Here is a 22,024-nt window from a genome sequence, read left to right as displayed (position 1 = left end):
AATCCTATTACTTTGGGTATGCAAGAAGTGTGCATAAATCGAGAGACTTACAGAATCCCTTCCTGCAGTAACTTCATCTTGGACGTAGCTCTGAGATTTTAATCCAGCTTGCCCTATATTTCATTTATAATAGTTTCAGTTCTTTTAGCAATGACGGCTGGCAGGCTTATTTACAACTACCTTTTGAAAACCCAAGTTCTACTAAGCTCACGTAGCCCACATACTTTAAAGACAAGTAAAATAAAGCTAATAAAGGAGCAAAATTTAAGGCTTTTTTTTTTTTATTTCAGCCAAGGAATGATGCATGCTACAGAATAATCTTTACTTCCCCCCACTTGGTTTTTAAAGAATATCACCATTTCCAAACTTCCAAACCCAAAAGGACATGGCACTTGTTTGTTTCTTCCCATTCTCATTCATTCCAGACTTTCAAGTGTTTTCTTCAATACTGAGGCTTTCTCTTGCAGCTCAGGTCTGTTGTCTGTCTCCATAGTAGCTAAAGACTCAACCAAGAGTCTTCTGCATTCTGCTGTCAAACTTTCCCACTGTTTAGCTTCTGAATGGAAAGAAAACAGAAAGAAAATCATAGAACAAGCAAGGCAAACACTCTTACTTTTTCTTCCATATATCCTATGCCTATACAGCAACTCTAGAATTAAGAGAACAGTATTTAACAATCACAGGTTGGATAGGTGTCTCAAACCCAATCCCTGACAACAGCCTAAAAGAATGTCAGGAAGTTTCACCCCTTCCCCAGGATGAATAGCAAAGTGGAAAGAATGAAGTAACAAAAGCGTGGGAGCAAAACCATGCCCAGCTCCAAGAAGTTGTTTAACTTCACTTTCATCATCTAGAACATATTAATATCTATCTGGAAAACCGGTAATTCAATCACTTGGTTAAGTGCCTAGGCTTTTTTGATTTTAAGGATAAAAATACATCATGCAATATTTAGTCACGAGTCTAAAGGACCCATTCTGCAGCGCCCTAGAATAGGTGCGTCTAAGCAAAAAAGAAGAAAAAGTACAAATTCTCAAGGTTGTGTTGAAAACCGTCTTATCTTCTACACTATTAATTCAAGGAAAATAATAGGAAAAGGAGTAGGAAGTAAAGGAGGAAGGGGAATGGTCCTCTTTTTGAAACCAGAGATAGATAACACAGGAGGAAAAAAAGAAGCTGCTTTTCTTCTACCATTGACACAACAGAGAATTTATAAGGTTTCTTAAAGACGAAAAGAAAGAAATCAAGTAGGACTAAAAACATGTTTTTGTCTAACAGGTCAACTCAAGTGGGTCCTTGTATCCTGTTTACATGCACACCACAGCTTTGCTCAATCACCATAACCACTTCTTGTGATTAACCAAGACTAAGTAAGACTTCATGATGGAAACAAAACTGTACTGCTTCAAGATAACTATAGCTTACTAATTTATCAGAAATATATAAACACAGAGAACAAAATTGAAATCTTTAAAATGTAGTGACTTTAGTTCCCTACAGTCTACTTGTAGCTGCACATACATTAATGTGTGTTTTATATCATCAGTAAAAACAGAAACAGAATTTCTGAAGTGCATACCATGAAGTACCCTGAATCTTTGGTGTTCTAATCATAACTCACCTTCAAGTTTCTTAAGCAGTAATTCTACCACAGATAAAGCTTCTGTTCTCACAGATGAGTAAGTCTTATTTTCTAAGAAGAAACATATGCAATCATAAGTATATTTCAAAGGCACAACTCCCAAGATTAAATTCATGTTACTGAAACATGAAAAGTTAAAACTCTGTGAATTCACTTTTGAAGTAAACTTCTATTTGCCAATTATTATCAAATACTTAAGCTACATTCTTCATTTATTATTTCAAGGCACAGTAGACTGCCAAATATACAGAGCCAAATATACTAGCCCTAAGTGGTAATATTTAAAAGACCCATCTTAGATGTGGGAGATCAAAAGATACTATCCCAAACAAACAGTCCCCACCATGTAAGACAGTATTTGATTTCAATGATCCTCAGAGATGATGATTTCAAAGATCATTATCAAGGGATACTAGACACCTGAAAAGACAACTTTTTTTTTAGTTTCTAGCTCTATATCCACAAAAGCATGCTACTTTCAAGAATTACAACTAAAACAATCTTTTTTGATACACACTCTTTCACAAAAGGCACTGAATTTTTGGAGAAAATGCCTATCCAAAATTAGTATGCATCAAAATCTAGAGAAGTACTGCAAAAACGAACAGTGGCCCACTTAAAAGACAAGGGAATCAGCTTGAAGGCACTTCCATTAGCCACAGCTAAGACAAGTAAATAACAAACTAATTAATGAAAGTAATCAAGGCTGGAGAGATGGCTCAGCACCATGTAATCCTCATACAGAGGCCCAGTGTTCAAGTCACAGCATCCACACTGGCAGCTCACAATAGGTAACAGTTCCATAAGAACCTAACACCTCTGGCCTCTGTGGACACTAATACTCTTTGTATATACACATAACTTTAAAAAATCCTAAAAAAAAAAAAACAATCAATTTTAAAACATTAAGAGTTTTGTGGGATGATGGGAGTGGTATGAATCAATACCAGTTAATGATGCATAAATAAATAAATAGAAAAAGAAGAATCTTGTTCAAAATAAAATACCAAACAATTATTGTGGAGAAAGGACTAGAGTTGAAAAAAAAAACAGAAAAAAACTGGCTCAGAGAAGAATCACCAATGCATGCAAAAGCTAAAGAATAAACTTTGAAGAGAAGTATATTTACAAGATCATATAATGTCTTCTAATAAACTGTTTAATAGATGCAGTTTTGAAGAGGAGATTATTTTAATGACCTTAAAGTATACTGTTAGACATGAGGAAAAGTAAGAATGATAATAGAGAGAAAAACTATAGTACATTGATTTGGTAAACAAAATTAACATTGAAAAATCAAGAAAGCTGTTAACACTGCATGCCTCTTGATATGAGGAAAAACATATTAACTTCAGAACTCATAAGCTAGATCCAAGCCTGAAGAAATGTCAAAAAAAAACAAAAACAAAAACCAAATGAGAACTATTTTTTTTTCTAAAAAAAAGAGAAGGGAAGGTTTTAGCCTTCAAAATTATGAGTATATGTAAGAGAAAGAAAGGCTGAAGGAGTGTACCAGTTGAAAAGAAACTATAAAGGCCCAACATGGTGGTGTATGCCTTTAATCCCAGTACTTTGGAGGCAGAGGCAGGAGGATCTCAGTGAGTTCGAGGCCAGCCTGGACGGCTCCTGTTAAGAGAGCAGGCACATGGTTCCCACTGCTTTTTAAACTATGAGAGACCACGCCCAAGTGGGCTGGTATCTTAAAGGCTACTGGCTGAAGGAGCAGAATGTGCTCCCAGAGCGGAGACTCAGCTCCTTAGTTTTAAAATCAGGGTTACTTAAATCATGTGTGGTGACTGTAGTGGTCTGAATAGGAATGGCCCCCACAGACTCATGTGTTTGAATGTTTGGGCCACAGGGAGTGGCACTATTAGAATATAAGACCTTGTTGGAGTAGCTGTGACCTTGCTGGAGAAAGTGTGTCACTATGGGGGCCGGCATTGAGGTCTCATACACTCAAGCTAAGCCCAGAGTGGTACTCAGTCTCCTTCTTCTGCCTGTGGATGAAGATGTAGAATTCTCAGCTACCTCTCCAGAACCATGTCTGTCTGCACACTGCTGTTTTCCACTATGATGATAATGGACTAAACCTCTGAACTATAAGCCAGTTCCAATTAAATGCTTTCCTTTGTAAGAATTGCCGGTCACGGTGTCTCTATAATCCTAGCTACCTGGGTGACTAAAGCCATAAATTTGATCCCAGCCTAGGCAGCATAGAGCCCGACTCAAAACAAAAAGAGGCGAGGATGTAGCTCAGTGATAGAGTGCCTGCCTAATAGCATGAATGAAGGACTATGCCTGACCGCCAGTACCAGCACCAAAAACAAAATAAACAACAGCAACAAAAAAACTATTCAAGTTCTGGTTAGTCACTCACCTAAAGAATAAGTAATTGATTTACAAGTTTCAAGAAGAATTTCAGCCAGAGCTTCAGAATCTGCATGTTCTTCTTCCAAAAGCATTAACCTAGAAACATAAAAGTGATACATGTTAATCATAAAAAAGTTTAACACCTTCCTAGCACAACTTCTATCTGTACATATCACTTTATCATGTTATTTCATAAACTAGTAGTGTCTACATTAATTACAAGACTGTGTAAATGTACACAATGCAGTATTATTCCGCTGTTAAAAAAATAAGACACTATGAAATGTATAGGTAAATGGATAGAATTACAAAAAATTATCCTGACTAAAGCAACCCAGACCTAGAAAGATAAATATGGTATCTATTCACTTATATGTGGATATTAGCTGTTAAGTAAATGATAACCAAGATATAATCCACAGACCCAAAGAGGTCAGATAAAGAGGAGGAATAAAGGGGGATATGCATGAATCTTCCTGGGAGGAGAAAATAGATTTTAAAGGCAAACTGGGGGCAGGGGGGGAGGGGACAGGGAACAACAAGGTGTGGAGAAGATGGGGTAGAGGGAAAGAAGGTGGACAGTGATGGCTGGAACTGGGGAACAATTTGTGGGGTGGGGTGGAAACCTAGTACAGTGAAAACTTCCAGGAATCTATGAATGTGATCATAATGACAACTCTTTTTTTTTTTTTTTTGGTTTTTTGAGACAGGGTTTCTCTGTAGCTTTGGTGCCTGTCCCAGAACTAGCTCTCGTAGACCAGGCTGACCTCAAACTCCCAGAGATCTGCCTGCCTCTGCCTCCCGAGTGCTGGGATTAAAGGCGTGTGCTACCACTGCCTGGCTATAATGACGACTCTTAGTAATGGGGGAAAAGGAGTCTCAACTGGCCATCGCTTGTAGCCAGGTGAGGTTTATGGGGCTGGGCTGCATTCAAATGAGCTGTTGGCCAAGAAGGGGGTTCCAAGGAAATCCTCAAACAACCCAGGCTGTTACTAAGACAAAGGGTTGCTCTCTACAAACTGATAGTGGGGCTCCATTGCCCAGGACAACAACACACTCATACAACACGGAGATGTCAAGCTGGTTGTCTACATGGAGCCTTCACCCCTACATTCTGGTCTCTTTGGTATCAAAAGGTACCAACACAGAAATGTGGACACCAACCCAGTCACAAACCTTTGCCCTACACTCTGTCCTGCTTGCAAACTACACTAGTGTACAGAACTTGGGTGCCTGATCTGATTGAAGGCCCATTCCATGAGAAGGAATCCATACCTAACACTGCTAGGTAGCCAAGAACCAGAAACTAGGTAGCCCAGAGACCTAGGGTAAAATCAAACACTGGTCTAAAAAGAAAAAGTATTATTAAAAAATAAAATGACTCCTAATGATATTGTTATACTCATAGATCAATGCCTTATCCAATCATCATTAGAGATGCTTCCTCCAGATGTAGATGAGAACAGATGCAGAGACTCACAACTAGGAGAGAGAGGGGGGGGGGAGGGAGAGAGGGAGAGGGAGAGGGAGAGGGAGGGGGGGGAGGGAGGGAGATTGACTCTAAATGAGAGGTCTACATCAAATCCCTTCCTTCAGAGCATCCTTGGAAGAAGAGGTGGAAAGACTATAAGAGCCAGAGATGACGAACACCAGGAGGACAAAGCCCTCTGAATCAACTAAGCAAGGCATATATGGGCTCACAGAGACTGAAGTAGCATGCACCAGATCTGCATGGGTCTACACCAGGTCCTTTGTGTATATATTATAGCTCTTAGCTTAGTATTTTATGGGACTCCTGACTGTGAGAATGAGTGGGTCTCTGAATCTTGTGATGGCTCTTGGGACTCTTTTCCTTCTGTTGGGTTGCCATGTACAACACTGATATGATAGTTTTTGCTTTGCCACTTTTGGTTGCTATCTGTTAGAAAGCCTGTTCTTTTATAATGAGAGACAGAGGGAGTGGATCCAAGAGGAGGGAAACATGGAGGAACTGGGAGGAGTAGAATGAGGGAAATATAATCAGGATATATTGTATGAGAAAAGAATCTATTTTCAATAAAAAATGTGAAATGTTAAGAATTCCATTCAATAGGGAAATAAAATAAAAACCTGAATCATGAAGCAAATTACCCCTGGAAAAAGGCGTTCATCGACTGGAGTACACCTAGCTGCACTTTCCACGTGCTGAGTCTTAGCTGTTCACACATCAGTTTGCACAGCTCCTGGCGATAACAACCTGGGAAAAAGATGAAGTGGAACAGAGGAGGGAATAAGTAAAAAGGGAAAAGATAACAAAGGAGGGACAGAGAAAAAAATGAAGCATTAAAAGAAAAAGTGGAGGAAAGTGAGGGACAATAAATGCCTTTAATTAAGGACACGGAATTTCCCCCAAATTCTTGGTAGTGTTTTATATCTAATTACCAAGAAAATTTCCTTGATTAGAGCCCCCTACACACACACGCACACACACATACACATACATACATACATACATACATACACACACACACACACACACGCATGTCTGCTCTAACAGCTTGCTATTAAGGCATTTTGTCTTCCACAGAATAGAGGTAGTAGATTAGCCAACTTCCCTTCCCTTGTAAATTTCCTTAATGAAATAAAAAAGTGCAGAACCCTTGAGAACCCCCTAGATTCCTCTGCCAACTATGGGATTATCAACAGTCAGTAGTCTTTTATCATAAACTAGACCCTATCACAAGTATTTCCATAATCACACAATATTATACTAACAGATAAGAGCAAAACCTCAACAAAAAATAAAAAATTGATAGGAGCTGGTTTTAAAGGCTTAGAATAGGGCTCTCCAAACTTCTGATACTGCAATGTGACATCATCTTCAATATGTTGGGCCATATTCATACCTACCCTGGGATAAATGGGACCAACAGGCTCAAAAGAAATATTATACTTGAGTTAACATATATAAATAATTAGTACAGAGATATTCATTGGGACAGAGTGTAGTTCTCAGAACAAGACAAAGTATTTAGCATCTGCTCAAATTTAAGGTCTTGTCAATGGGCTGTAATTATGACTTGAATCAATAATCATGGCTTACTTCTTAATCCTTTGAAAAATATATTTTTAATTCTGAAAATCTCTGCCATGAGTTTCTCAATAAAACAGTTATCACTTGCTTACTATGGACTTGCTAGCAAGTCTAGCAATTTTGTGAGGAAGGAATTCTAACACTTTAGGCTTCTCAGAAAAGAGTTATGGACATAATCAAGAGTAACAAAACTCCTTTATAGTCAAATATCTACATAAAATGCATCATGATTGCTATGAACTCAATTGTATCCCCTAACATTCTTGTATTATACTAAAAGACACAATATTTAAAGAAATCGTATGGGTAGATCCTAATCCAATCCCCTTACAAGAGATCAGGACACAGCAACAGAGAGAAAGGTAACCATTCAAAAGCTAAGTAGAGAGAAATCTCAGAAAAAGTCAACCCTATCAACAACTTGATCTTGAAATTTTATCCAACAAAATTAGAAAAAAAAAATTCTGTTGTTTAAGCCTTACAGTTTGTGATATTTTGGTTCTAAAAATATATTTTACTTTTATCTTATTTTGTATGTCAGTGTTTTGTCCACATGTCTATCTGTGCACCACATAGGGTACCTGATGCTCCTGGATGCCCTGGGACAGGAGTTATAGATGGTTGTGAGCCAACATGTGGGTGCTAGGAATCAAACTCATCGGGTCCTCCAAAAGAGCAGCCAGTGGGTTAGTTATCTTTCCAGCCCCCTGTGATACTTTCTTAAGGTATCTCTCAATAATACAGCGATCCATGTACTTATTTGCTGATATAAGAATAAAACAGGTATATGATAATTCTCACTATTAATATTTGGACTATATAAGTGCTATTACTAAGCAATGCAGAAACTCTGTGTTCTTGCTAAGTGACTTTTGGCTACAGCACTTGTACAAGTACTGTGTTCTGGTGCTTACGTTGAGTTTCTGGGTTTCTGGGCCATGCTTTGCCCAGGCTCTCGAAGGCGCCCAGCAGAGACTCCAGCTGCAGCTCTCTTTCCTTATCACTTTCATCTTCAGCTTTGCTGCTCCGGACTCCCATGCTTTCAAGTGAGTTCTAGGACAATTCAAAGAAAAGGAAAGAAAATTCTAGTATTTCCTTCTTCAAGGTTACACTTATTAAACAAACAGAGTGTAGCGCAGAAGATACTGACCAAGGACTAAATGCTAAGTTCTTTACCATGAGTTCTTCTGTTTATATTAAGAGCATACATTTCTAATAAATTTGAGAAATACTTTAAAAATATTTGAAAATGAAAATAGAAAAGCTATATATGTACTATTTTGAGCATAACCTAAAAAGACCTGCATTTGAATCAAGAGAATTAAAGATGGAAAGAACTTGACAATGTTCCAAACACAAACCCTTGAAATCAGCTAGCAGGTGTAATCAGCTAGCAGATGTGATATTTCATTTGTCTGAACTTCAGAGAGTAAAACAGCCACACTGATCAGTCTTCCAGACCAGGCAGTGGTCCTTTAATCCCAGTAGCCACACTAGTTTGCCATAGAAACCTGGCGTAGAGGTGCACACCTTTAACCTCAGCACTATAGAGGAATATAAGACAGGAGAAGACAACTCTCACAACACACAGTCTCATTCTGAGGTTTCCTGGAGGCAGAGTCATTATTTTCGGACTGAGGCTGAAGTAAGAACCAACAGCTGGCTGGTTTGCTTTCCTGGTCTTCAGGTAGAATCCCAATTTCTGTCTCTGGGATTTTATTAGTCATGCTACAAATGGCACCCAAATGTTTGGAAAGAATTTCCACATAAAGTCTGAGAAAATTTTTTAAAAAGAATTCTAGACAGACAAGAACAGAGTCAAGAGCAGTTTCAGTGGTTGTCCTGACCACAGCAGGCTGTGTGCTGGCGGCAAGTAGAGGCATGGTTCCTTTAAAAAGATGACTTCCTGACTTAGTGTTAGCAGCAAAAACCTTGCAGTTCTTTTAAAGAGGCAATGCCATCAAATACTTATATGGTGTTTACAAGCAGCCAGTGGCATGTTTCTTGGTGGTGGCATGGACCTAGAAACTACACAGAGTTGTAGCAATAAATCTGGCTTCCACCAGTACCTCCACCATGAAGCTAGACACTCCAAAAAAAAAAAAAGGCTAAGGAATGGGGTAGAGCCAGCCACTAAAGCTGCAGCTTTAATCCTAACCATATTGCTGAGCAGATTAAAGATTCATGTGGTCAGAAAAAGATAAGAGATATACAGTAAAGGCAGATTAAGACCAAAAAAAAAAAAAAAAAAACCAAAACCTCTAAACAGTTTAGAGTATATTTAAAAATATGTGTAGGCTTGGGAGAGAAAAGAAAAAGTTTAGAAAAAGTCCTTTTAAAAAAAGAAAGAGAGTACTCGGGAGTGGGGGCGCAAGTCTTTAACCCCAGCACTTGGGAGGCAGAGGCAGACATATCTCTGTGAGTTCGAGGCCAGCCTGGTCTAGAGGTGAGTTCCAGGACAGCCAAAAATACAGAGAAACCTTGTCTCAAAAAACAAAAAATTAAAATAAAAATAAAAGAAATAGAGTTTAAATAGAATCTGGATTGTATGTTACTGTGCCATCACTGACTTGTTTGGCTGCTAGGGGAGGAGCAACAGTTGTTAAGAAGACATTTGATTGTAAATGCTGCTGGATTAATCCAACCTATATTTTTTTGAAAATGCCTTGACTTCAGAATTTAAGTCAAAGGATAGCCAACTTTGGAGAAGAGTTTTTCCTTTTCCCCCCCCCCCCCCCACAGGAAATGAGAGGCTGTGGATTCATTCTGGGTTAAGAAAAATAAGGTTTGATCAAGGAAGATCCTCTGAAAAATCACTGATAGGAATGATGGCCCAGATGATCCAGCACTTCAGAGCACCTCTGTTGCAGTTCCCTCTGAGTTCTACGTCCAGAACAGTTTCAAGACCACTTTCAAGATCAAGCATCACAGAATACTTTAGTCAGGACTTGATCATAATCCTAAATTTTCTTTAGGTCCCCATAAGATTATCAGTGCCCCTGATAAGTAGGAAGTAGCCTAGAAAATTACACCCACATTCTCCAAAAAAAATGGATTATGGATATCTGTCTTTGTTTACACTGCTGATTTCAAGTTATTATAGATAATGGTCAGGGAAAAAGCTAAACAAAGGGAAATTAGATTCAAGGTTCTTGTTTTGAAAAGAAAAAAAGGAATATAAATAGGATAAAAGGGTAGATTACTGAATTTACTCTGAAAAGAAAAAGTGGAGGATATAGATATGGTAAGATAAAAAGGTAAGATTGTTGAATCTATGTTTAAGAACAACTACTAGCTTTAAAAGTTTTACATTGGATTTAATTTTTATATAATATATACAAATTTTGTATATTGATTCAAATTTGAGATTAATTTGGTTAGAACATACTATACATACATTTCTAATCTTGTTCAAGGAATTGTACCCATACAGCTGCTTTAACAATGTAATGCAAATTTCTAGTCTTTGAAAACTATTATTACCAGATTTTTAGGATAATAAGGAAATACAGGTTAGTAATTAGTCACCTATTATAATCGAATTTATAGTTACATTAGGTATGCTTTCAGGGTCAAACAAAGATACATTTTAGATAGACAGGTCATCTTCAAACACTTCAGAGATCTACAGAATATAGCATTTACGATGTTTTAATAACATAGGCTCCTTTTTATGACAATGAGACATGTCTATTCCTGGCAGCACCAATCTACTTCAGAGAAGATTATGAGCATTGAAAAGCTCCATATGGAGTTTACTTTCTTTGTGGTAAAAGTAAGCCACTGGGCAAGAAAATGTCCTTGCATTGACTGTTGACAGTATGCTGTCCTAACTGGACAAGTATAACACAAAATAAAGTGACTCCCAAACATTGTCAAGGCAAGGAAGGACAGCCCTACAGAACATCCTGCTTCACAGAAAAGTCTATCAGATTTGCTAGGCCTATAGGCCAAAGATGGATGCCCCATGTTACAGAGGAACTTTGAGTGATTGCCCAGGCAGGCAGCTGTTTCTGTCATTTCTCACATATTTTGGAGGCCGTTTTGCTTGCACTTCCTGCTTACTCAGTTATTATTTCCTTCTTGGGTCTCTGAGGAAGTTGGAAATTAGATAGTTATAGTTCACCAACCGCAGAAAGCAAGTTATGATAGAAAGACTTTGGACTCACCAAGATGGAATAGATATTGAAGTATTTTCTCTAAATTTGTCAAATACAAAGGACAAGACATTGTTGATGTACTTATTTCCTATTGTATATAGTTTCTTTTTAAAAAAATATTTATTTATTTATTTATTTATTTATTTATTTATTTATTTATTTATTATGTATACAATATTCTATCTGGCATGTATGCCTGCAGGCCAGAAGAGGGCACCAGACCTCATTACAGATGGTTGTGAGCCACCATGTGGTTGCTGGGAATTGAACTAAGGACCTTTGGAAGAGCAGGCAATGCTCATAACCGCTGAGCCATCTCTCCAGCCCTTGTATATAGTTTCTTATATTAGTTACAGTTTTTCCCTTTTATTCAGAGTAGAATCAATAATCTACCCTTTTATCCTATTATATCTAAGCAGGCACAATATAATCCACTTAATATACTAATCTCTAAAACCCATACATTATTACAGAAATACCTAAATAGCCTTATTAGTAAAAAAAAAAATAGGAATTAGAAGCAAAACGAGATAATATTTCATGCTTTAAAAATAAGTAGATCAGGCCAAAAGTGGTGGTACACGCCTTTAATCCCAGCACTCAGGAGGCGAAGGCAGGTGGATCTCTGTGAGTTCCAGGCTATCCTGGTCTACATAGCTACACGCTGAGTTCAGGACAGCCATCACTACATAATAAAAAGAGCCTGTCTCAAAACTAACCAAAACAAATAGACCAACTATATCCCTCTTTCTGTATGATACCCAATTTAAAAAAAAAAAAAGTACTTCAGTTTCAAAACTAAGCCAGTCATATTTTTTTCAACCAAAGTTTCCCCAAGACAACACAGAGGTAAACTACACAACACACAATACTCCTTGTCTTCATACTAAATGATTACTTGGCATCTGTACATGCCAGCAAGGTAGAGTTTATTACGGCAGAAGCTGTTCATTATATAGGTATTCTCTCCCTCCTCCCACAGGAGGAAAAAGGGTACCCATATGAAAAATTACCTTTCCTAGTCTCATCAGCTGCTAAATGGGGCTATGGGCTAAGTGTTGGCCAAGGGAACATGAATCAAAGTGATATGTTTCCGTTTCCATAACTTTTCTTGAGAGGAATTATATACTTACTATGACCCTAACTTCATCTCCTCTGCCGTCTGCAAGAGACTCAGATAAACCATAGACCATAAGGATAATGTATAAGAAATATGATCCCTAAAGGGGATCCAACTATGAAGACAAACTTCCCTCTGTTTGAGGTTGTAATATTTTGGAAATTTTCTGCTACTTTACTGATAAACTTGTCCTAATAAAAACACATTACCAAGACAGAAGAAAACCTAGGATGAAATAGGTAGCAATTACCTTCTTGATGAGGGGTATGACAATGTCAGAAAATTCCTGGAATCTGTCTTCTTTGGTGGCTTTCAAAACATCAGCTGCACAGCTGATTGCTACAATTTTGTATTTGAGATTCTCTTTGCAACACTCCTTCAAGACAGCCTGAAGAATTTCATTTGGGGTGGGTTGATTTGGCACAGACTTTTCCAACTCTGTACTACAGGATCCATACAAAAACATGAGAATAGTTAAGAAATGCTACAGCTTTAAGTTTCACATTAAGAAATGGTATGTTCATTAAAAGAACATTTACCTGCAAGCTGTCACCACACAGGCAATGGCTTTTAGTAGTTCTTCCTGGTAAGTTAAGGATGAAGACATACTATTAAACCTATATGTCACATTCTTTGCAATATGACTACAATCATTGAGTATTTTATAACCACCATGGCAAAAACTAACATATGCATTTATGAACATCACTGAATTCTACCCAAACTACGAATCTCTAATTCATAAAGGCTCAAGAACTTGTAACCAAGGTCACCAGGCAATGCACTATTATGACGACAATACTGTGGTGGCCACTAGGGACCTTTACAAAATAAGAGTACAAATATTGCCCCAATCTCATGTTCCACATGGAACACTCAATATACATATCTTTCTCTAGCAATTGTATAAAAGGTTTCCAATTCTCAAGCTCCAGAAATGAGCATCTTTGGTGCCAGGATTAGAAGCAGACCAATATGGCCAATTCTGGCTCTACTGAAGGTCAGTGGCCACAAAATGATGACCTGGTCTAAGAAGTAACTTGTAAGACTGAATATATAAAGTATTCCAATCTCCAAAATTACTATGCTTTATTCAAGAACCTATGGGATGAAACATATTTTGATATAAAATACCATAATCAGAAAAAACCTTCCACTAGCTAGAAAACCTGGCTGTAAAAATAAGCCAAAGTCATATCCAATCAGATTCCTATCCTATACAAAGATGCAGAGCCTAATGGTTCTCTTACCTTTCCTGCCCATGTTCTCCCAGCCAGGCCTTGCACCAAAGCACTCAGTATCATTCCCAGATATGGAGGTACTAGAGAGCTTGTTTGTTTTGCGATTGATGCCATAGCAATTGCGCCCTGGGCTTTCATTTTCCAAGACTGTGACTGTAAAGCCTTCTGGGTAATAGTAATCAACTCCTGCAGGTATAATCGAATACCTCCAAAGGAGCCTAGATTTAAAAAGAAGAAAGAAAAGTTAAAACACTTCTCAAGTGACAAGGAAAATTTTTTTAAATCATTTTTAAATTTAAGTCAGTGCCATCTGTCTAAAGCAGTGACTGTCAACTGATAAAACACACCACCTGCTAAATAAAGGCAGAGCCTGCAGTGCTGCTTCTGTCTGTAAAAGCAGGAATTTGTGAACTGGACACATTACCGGGGATGTTATTTCAAAAAGTCATCATCATTAATGTGTACTAAGGTTAAAAACACAGCTCTACAATACTACTCTAAAGCCACATAAAAATCACAATTACACTCCACTAATCTAAGTAAAGTTCTACTTTACTTAGACAGTTTATATTCTCTCACAGAGACAGCAACAAGTCAAAGAGAAGAGCTCTGAGTGGCACTTTGCAAACTTAGAAATTAGGATATACTAAAAATGAAATGTGATATGTGTTCAAGTCCTTAGAAAATTATGAATCAACAATATGAGTAAAGAATTCCAGCTGTGTTCTTAAAAACCACATTTACCTTGCAACCATCATTTACTAACCAGGTACATTTTCCTGCCACACTTCAGTCCACAAGTTACACTCTTCTTTTTCAGATTTCTCCTCATCAGCAATTTCATGCATGCCTAGAAATGCCAAGGGCAGAACTTCTTTGGCATGGTTCTTCAATACATCAGGACTGTATCTTCCAATTGCATGAATAGTCAAAGCACAAGAGGTCTTGTAGATAGGTTCTCAAGAAAGAAGAAACCAAAATTTTGTTAGCATTTACTATTACTATTTTGTCAGAGTAAGTGATCTAAATAAACCAATTTAAAATGTTTCTACCGAAACAGTAGTCTATTTGGTTAAACTCTAAATTTAAAATGTCATACGAAAGGAGAAGAAAGGTACCTTCTTTCTCCATATACCAGCCACTGAGCTTCTGCAGCAGCTTTTCAGTGCTGCTGTCCCGTGAAGTCTGCAAAACAAATAACCCTACTCACTTCTTTACAATTCCCAGAGCTGTACTTAACTGAGCAAGAAATCCAACTCACCCGAACTAAATGGCCCATGGCAAATGCACAGGATTTCTGAATTACACTGTTCCGATCTGTCAGGCCACTAAGCAAAGCACTCATAAGTTTACCTACAGAAATAAATAAAAACATCTGATTGTATGGTTGGCAAAGTATTTTGTTATGTTTCCAGGAATAAAAACCCCATAACCCTGAAATTAATCAGATTTACTGCATAGTAGCTTAGATTTTTATTTACTTATTTATTAAAGATTTCTGTCTCTTCCCCGCCACCGCCTCCCATTTCCCCCCCTCTCCCAATCAAGACCCCCTCCCTCGTCAGCCCAAAAAGCAATCAGGGTTCCCTACCCTATGGAAAGTCCAAGGACCACCCACCTCCATCCAGGTCTAGTAAGTTGTTGAGCTTAGATCTTTTGAATATTATTTTTACTACCTACTTTCTTTCATTCATTTGATTTAAAATTAAAAATTAATCTCTTTCCAAAATATTCTGGAAAAGGTACAAGAATGAGCGCTATATACAGAAACCCCACCAGGACTCTATCTAGAAGAGGAAAAAGATTCATGTTAAGTTAGCTATAAGTAGGAAAAAACAGCTATAAAGAATGAAAAGTACTTTTACCTCTTTACACAACTGAGAAACTTCCTGGTAGAACAATAAAAGCTTGCTAACAAAATGACTGGGTCAAGTTTGAGTGGAATCAAAACATATAAGCATGTCCAAATAATTTTTCTTTTAAAACTCTGAAATAAACAAAACCATGAAAAAGTATCCACATACATGTGACAACTCACCTGAGTAAGGTGTTAGGTCCTGGGGACACTGAGTAGTTAAAGACACAATGACACTGGCACAGCCTCCCTTTAAGGTCACAAAAACAAAGGTCTAAATTTGAGGTCACAATGTTCTATCAAACCACTTCTTTTAGGCACCAACAATTTAAAGATAAAACACACAAAGTCTAATAGCTCTTCTGGGATTCAATATAGAGAAAGGAAAACATTCTAAACTAGTTCAACAAAGATTACTGTTTTAGGAGCAAGAATTTAAGGCACTGTGAATAAACTCTCAGAATAAGACAAGTTATCACAAAAAATTGCATTAATAATTCCATCAGTTTATATGTGTCCAAAGAGAAGAATGGTTCCTTATTTAATAGCTTTCTAAAAGCTAAAAAGTCAGATGTCCCTTGATTGAGTAAGATAAAAGCTATATTGCAGCAAGCAGAGCATCACATACCCCTTACAGAACACAATGTAGAAGACATGCATATGGAATATACATGGGAGGGAAACACTCAGATATAAACAGCTGGGGTTTTTCTCTTGCAAGGTAAAACTATTAGTGTTTGTATTTTTAGCTCTCTTTTGATTTAGAAATGTTAATTAGTGAAGTAACTTTACCAAGAGAAGAAATGATTTATTCTTTTATAATGAGACGAAGCTCAGTGTGGTGATACATGCAATCCCAGCACTGCCAAGTTTGAGGCAGGAAGGCAGTGTGGGGACACCCCAGAGTGAGATTTGGTCTAAAATAACAACAACGAAAAACAACAGAAAAAAAAAAAAGCAGATAAATGCAGTATCTGACTTTTATAAGAGTCTCAAAAAAAAGTTTTCTACACAAAAACTTATTGACTCTTACACAAAAATTCCTAATCACTATCTAAAATGATTATTCCTTGACAGGCGAGTGAACTTATCCATTAACTGGTAATAACAGAAAATCCAAAAGCACTTACATGACAACCACAAACAATCCTACTAAAACAAGTAAGACAAGCAGAACATGACTGCATGTAAGACAGTACACCAGGATGAAGCTTATAATCCCAGCACTAGGAAATATAGGCAGAAGGATCAAAAGTTCAAAGTCATCCTCAGCTCTACATGGAGTCTGAGACTAGACTAGGCTATAGGAGACCTTGTCTCAAAATATTATGCGGCCTTCACATGCATGTGTGCATATATATTACACACACACACATATTTTGGGTGTGGTGGCACATGCTTATGTCTTCCAATAGTAGGTGGCTGAGACAGAACTTTGAGTTTGAGGCCAGCCTATGCTATATAATGAATGAGTTGAAGACCAGCCTTAGCTGCATGACAACAACTTGTCTTCAAGCACATACACATACACAACACACACACACACACACACACAAAAAGAAAAAAAAATCTTACCTTAGTTCCAAGACCTACACCACTTCTGATCAGTTCACATAACCTAGGAACTAGCTCGCCCAGAACCGAAACATCAAGGTATTGCAGGCACTTTGAGAAAATAATAAACACAAAGGCAAGCCTAAGCAAATGATTAAGTTAGTACCATGTCTTCATTTAAAAACTACCCATATCAAATATATACCCACTGAATTTAACATAAAGTTGGAAAATCACTAGTTTGTTTTTCCTCCAGTTGAATTGAACAGAAAATGTACTAATGGGTCAACATTAAAAATAGAATAAAACAAAATAGTGAAGATTAATTTACTAAAAGAGGAAAGAAATGATTACCTAATAAATGACTTCTCTTTCAATCTTCCTCTACCAATCTATATCTAATGTAAAATGCCTCTATTAAAACTGACTTCCAAAGTGGATCTATCCTACCTGGCCCCAAATAAGTCAATTTCATATATGACTCACCATAGCTTGTTACAATTTTTAAAATACATACTTCATTTATTTATGAATATTTCCAAGTGATGTTTGCTAAATACTCCTATCACTTTCCCCAATAATACAACTGAGACATAAAATTCTTAAGACTAAATACTCTTAACCAATCTGTGACCTGCTTAGCTTGCAAGCTCTTAACAATCACTACAGAAATGTCCAAAAGGTGACTGCTGAGACTCCGAGAACTGTAGAACTCAGAACCTCAAAGAACTATGACCTCTTCACTATAAATATTTCTGACATCTGAAACACATCACGATTGCTCAGTTCCTGTCACCAACCTTCTGTGCTATCTATTTCATTAAAATTCCTCTAAGCTTATACCTTCATGGTCCTTTTCAAAGAATTTCTCAGAGGCAGGCAAAAAGTAATGATAATAATAATAAAATAAATAAATAACACACCTCTGAACCTTTCTAAACTAAGAAGACCAAAGCATAAATATACATGGACTCACAGATAGAGCTCTTAGTATGTTGTTTATACATGGACTTACAGATAGAGCTCTTAGTATGTTGTTTATACATGGACTTACAGATAGAGCTCTTAGTATGTTGTTTATACATGGACTTACAGATAGAGCTCTTAGTATGTTGTTTATACATGGACTTACAGATAGAGCTCTTAGTATGTTGTTTATACATGGACTTACAGATAGAGCTCTTAGTATGTTGTTTATACATGGACTTACAGATAGAGCTCTTAGTATGTTGTTTATACATGGACTTACAGATAGAGCTCTTAGTATGTTGTTTATACATGGACTCACAGATAGAGCTCTTAGTATGTTGTTTATACATGGACTTACAGATAGAGCTCTTAGTATGTTGTTTTCCATGTAACACAAATGTTGACTAATTCTGCTATCCAGAAAATTTAATTCTATTAGTAATTAGGAAAAATGCCCATAAATATGTACTTTTTTATATACTAGTTAAAAACTGAAATTTTTTTCAAAGAGAAAATTGCATTCACAGTATTTTATCAAAGCATCCATCTCCCTTCAGCTTGTTTCATGAAGAACCGCATTTAAAGAGAAGAAAGGAGTGTTGAAGTTGTACTGGCCACTCACCATGTTGATTGTCTCCATCATGGGAGAGGACTTGGCAGCACTGAGGCGAGCACTGTCCATTGCAGCCTGAAGAACACAAACTCAAGTCACTCAAGACATTCAATTAGTTATCCATTAGCCACATAAACTCCAATTAAGAGTCATTTCCAAACTAAAGGCTTTTAAATAAATAATCAATAATGAAATCAGGTGAAAGTAATTCTAGTATCTTTTAACCTCACTTAACAATTTAACTGTACAAACAAAAAAAAACAGAAACAGCTAATTATTCAGACACTTGTAAAAGGGGGTTGAATTTGATAGAGTTTCTGATCAATAGTTTCAATCATAGATGGATTTTACAAGCAAAATAACATTTCAGCTAAGCAAGACTATTAAATATTAACATTGGGTGAAAGATGACTATTAGACTTCTGTAAATCATATTCATTCTGGAAAAGATGTACTATCCTAATGATGAAATGTCTAAAGCAGTTTTCATATCCATACATATTAAAATTCTGGTCTAGTGATTAAAGCCTGTAACCTTTCAAAAAGAAAAAACAACTTAACTGTACAGTTGACATCTCCCTAAAGATCAGAAATCCAGACAACAGTTAGAAACAAAATACATGGGCTGGTGGTACGCCCTACCAGTACACTGTATGCTCAGCATGCATATAGGCCCTGGGATCAATTCCTAGTACTGCCAAAAATCAACTAATGCATTCACTTATTAACATATAGCTACGGCTCTAATCAAGTCACTCAGCCTTCTTGGGTCCCAGGTTCTCTATCCACTCAAAAAGAGAATACACTGAATTTTTACACAATGTCTAAAAAGTTGTCTAAGCGAAAATACAAAACCCCATGACTTGGGGTGGCCTTGGATATACCAGAGGAGTTTTGGCAAGGTGATGGTGTGCCAGAAACAAGAGGCCTTGAACCAGACCAATGACTCATTGCAATGGACATTTGCTAGTAAAGCTGACTGGACAAAGGGGTCCACTATGTGACATACCGCTCCAGTACCACCAGAATAAAGGAAGACATGTTGGACAGACAGGAAAGATGGAGGAGCAAAGAGGATTTTGCTTTTTGTTTTGGTTTGTTTGCTTGCCTTTTATTTCTTTTGGGGGATGTTGCAGGGGTGAGGGGAAGATATGGGAGACTAGGAGACAAGTGTAATTAGGGTACATTATATGAAAATCCCAAAGAATAAAGAAATTATGTTTTAAAAGAAAGGAGGGTAGAGAGAGGAAGCTAGGCATAGAATAAAACACTATTCATAGAAGTATGTAAATAGTTAATGGAATTAGGGATTAAAAGTTTGTTACTTTAAGTATGGGGAGAGACAAGCACATGTGATTATACACACTAACAAAGGCCAGGGTTACAGGTTATAAAATGCCCAATGTGGGTGCTAGGAACTGAACTCCAGTCCTCTACAAGAGCAGCTAATTGCTATGCTATCTCTCTAGCCCAAAAGTTAGGGATTTAGCTCAGTAGATACAGTGCTCCAAGCATAAGGTCTAAGTTGGACACCAGGGTGGAGGGGATAATAAGAAGGCTGGAGCTAAGAGAGTATAAAAAGATAATGGACAATGTCTATAAAAGAAAAATTCAAAATATAACAGTAAGGTTCTTGCTTATAAGGCTGATACTACTCAATTTTTCAATAAGGAAGAGGGAATATAACCTTTATTATAAAATCTCCCTACAAAAATAAAACCACCTAACTTTAGTATAAATGAATTAAAAAGAATAAAACATAAACAGGCATTATGCACTATTTAATTAAAAAGCAGTTATACAATAATCAAACTCTGATTTTGTTTTTAAATTGACTATCAGGAGGCTTTGTAGCCTATGACTATGAAAGAATTTTTAAAGGCTGCAGGAAACTGTTCAAACAGTGGAAACCTCTAGGGGATTGCTTTCTACCCTTCCAGGCTGATTTCATTTTTCCTCGATAAATGTGTCATATACAACTTTTAGAAAATAACTAATCAAAAACAAAGCAGAAAAATGTTAGACCAAAGTCTCCCCCTAAATGTAATCCATTCCCTAAAAAATATAAAAGTAATTTTTAAACTGTTAAAATTATGTTAATAAGTTGTCAATTTTAGCTGAATGGTGGTGGTGCACTTGGGAGGCAGAGAGAGATGGCTCTCTGAGTTAGTGGCCAGCCTAGTCTATAGAGTGAGTTCCAGGACAGCCAGGGCTACACAGCCAGGGCTACACAGCCAGGGCTACACAGAGAAACCCTGACTGACTAGGGGAGTGTGGGGGGGATTGTCAATTTTTATCTAACAAGAACATATGAGACAGACAGGGCCTTCTCCATTTAAAATAAAAATCTAAAAGTCCAACAAAGACACCCATTGCATGTAGTGTGTAAGAGTGAAGGCGTCAGCAGCTACAGTTTGTCTATGGACACAGGGTGGGTCTGTACACTCACACTAACACACTCACCTTTTCTTGCTCTGTGGCACGGAGACTCAGATAATTGAGAACTTGAGGCTCCAACACACTTAAGGACTCTAGCAGCGCTGGGATGAGTTTGGGTGCGTGTGGTTTCAGCATGGCTCCTGCACTTTTGCTGATCTTCACAAGGGTGTTAATGCTAGACACACAAAAGGCAAAATCTGGGTCTTCTGACCAAACATAAGAAGTCCTACAATCTAACGATGAGGATGTTCTGCCGCTGCATCAGGTATATAGTCATACGGTCAAAGCCTGATCCAAGCCACTAGGAAGTAGGGTTCTGGTCACGACTGAACCCAGGTCTCCTGGCACTTAAAAAAATTACAGATACTTTTTAGTAAACACACATAAAACACAGAGAGGCCCAAGATGAAATTCCTTGTCCTCTTTATCTATTTCAACAACTAATAACAAAGGCCAATTTTAGTTAATCTGTAATTTCTTCATACATTTAAGCACCATTTCCCCTTTGCTGTTTTATTACTTTAAGCTAATAAAATTTCACTATGTATTTCTACAAGTACTTTATCCCTATCATAAAATTTTTATACTTCTAAAAATACTAATAACTTATTCTCATCTAAAATCCAAATTTTTGATTGTTCCAAAAATTTTCAGGAGCTGACTGTGGTGAATGCCCATAAATTCCAGCAGCTGGGAGACTGAGATGATGGCCGAGAGCTTGAGGCCAGCCTTGGCTACATAACAAAACTTTTCACTTTTTTTTTTTTCAAGACAGGGTTTCTCTGTAGCTTTGGAACCTGTCCTGGACCTAGCTCTTATAGACCAGGCTGGTCTTGAACTCACAGAGATCTGATGGCCTCTACCCCCTGAGTGCTGGAATTAAAGGTATGTGCTGACTTGATTCTTCAAACTTTAATAGTCTCATCCTTGCTCTTTCTCTCATTTAACCACTGATAATATTCTAGTTGTGTTAACGTATCTCCTAAGG

The 22,024-nt window shown here is 37.3% G+C and overlaps 1 protein-coding gene across 4 annotated transcripts in view; it reads right to left on the bottom strand.

The window, feature by feature from the left end:
* Window positions 1-259: 259 nt before the first annotated feature.
* Ecpas (Ecm29 proteasome adaptor and scaffold) overlaps window positions 260-22,024 on the bottom strand; it is a 116,181-nt gene continuing 94,416 nt past the window's right edge. For all 4 annotated transcript variants that reach the window (XM_075967129.1, XM_075967128.1, XM_075967130.1 and 1 more), the window contains 15 exons: window positions 21,061-21,211; window positions 18,607-18,672; window positions 17,037-17,126; window positions 15,645-15,711; window positions 14,868-14,959; window positions 14,725-14,791; window positions 14,373-14,564; window positions 13,616-13,824; window positions 12,905-12,948; window positions 12,616-12,808; window positions 8,000-8,138; window positions 6,143-6,248; window positions 4,020-4,108; window positions 1,622-1,693; window positions 260-556 (listed from right to left, as the gene is read on the bottom strand). In XM_075967129.1, the coding sequence (XP_075823244.1) occupies window positions 417-556; window positions 1,622-1,693; window positions 4,020-4,108; window positions 6,143-6,248; window positions 8,000-8,138; window positions 12,616-12,808; window positions 12,905-12,948; window positions 13,616-13,824; window positions 14,373-14,564; window positions 14,725-14,791; window positions 14,868-14,959; window positions 15,645-15,711; window positions 17,037-17,126; window positions 18,607-18,672; window positions 21,061-21,211 (1,717 nt within the window). In that variant the 3' untranslated portion in view covers window positions 260-416. The remainder of the gene's footprint in view (window positions 557-1,621; window positions 1,694-4,019; window positions 4,109-6,142; window positions 6,249-7,999; window positions 8,139-12,615; window positions 12,809-12,904; window positions 12,949-13,615; window positions 13,825-14,372; window positions 14,565-14,724; window positions 14,792-14,867; window positions 14,960-15,644; window positions 15,712-17,036; window positions 17,127-18,606; window positions 18,673-21,060; window positions 21,212-22,024) is intronic.

This window comes from Microtus pennsylvanicus, chromosome 3, assembly GCF_037038515.1.
Source record: "Microtus pennsylvanicus isolate mMicPen1 chromosome 3, mMicPen1.hap1, whole genome shotgun sequence".
NCBI classification, from domain to species: domain Eukaryota; kingdom Metazoa; phylum Chordata; class Mammalia; order Rodentia; family Cricetidae; genus Microtus; species Microtus pennsylvanicus.
The sequence above is the reverse complement of the archived record's forward strand: the minus strand, read 5'-3'. Positions and strand labels throughout refer to the sequence as shown.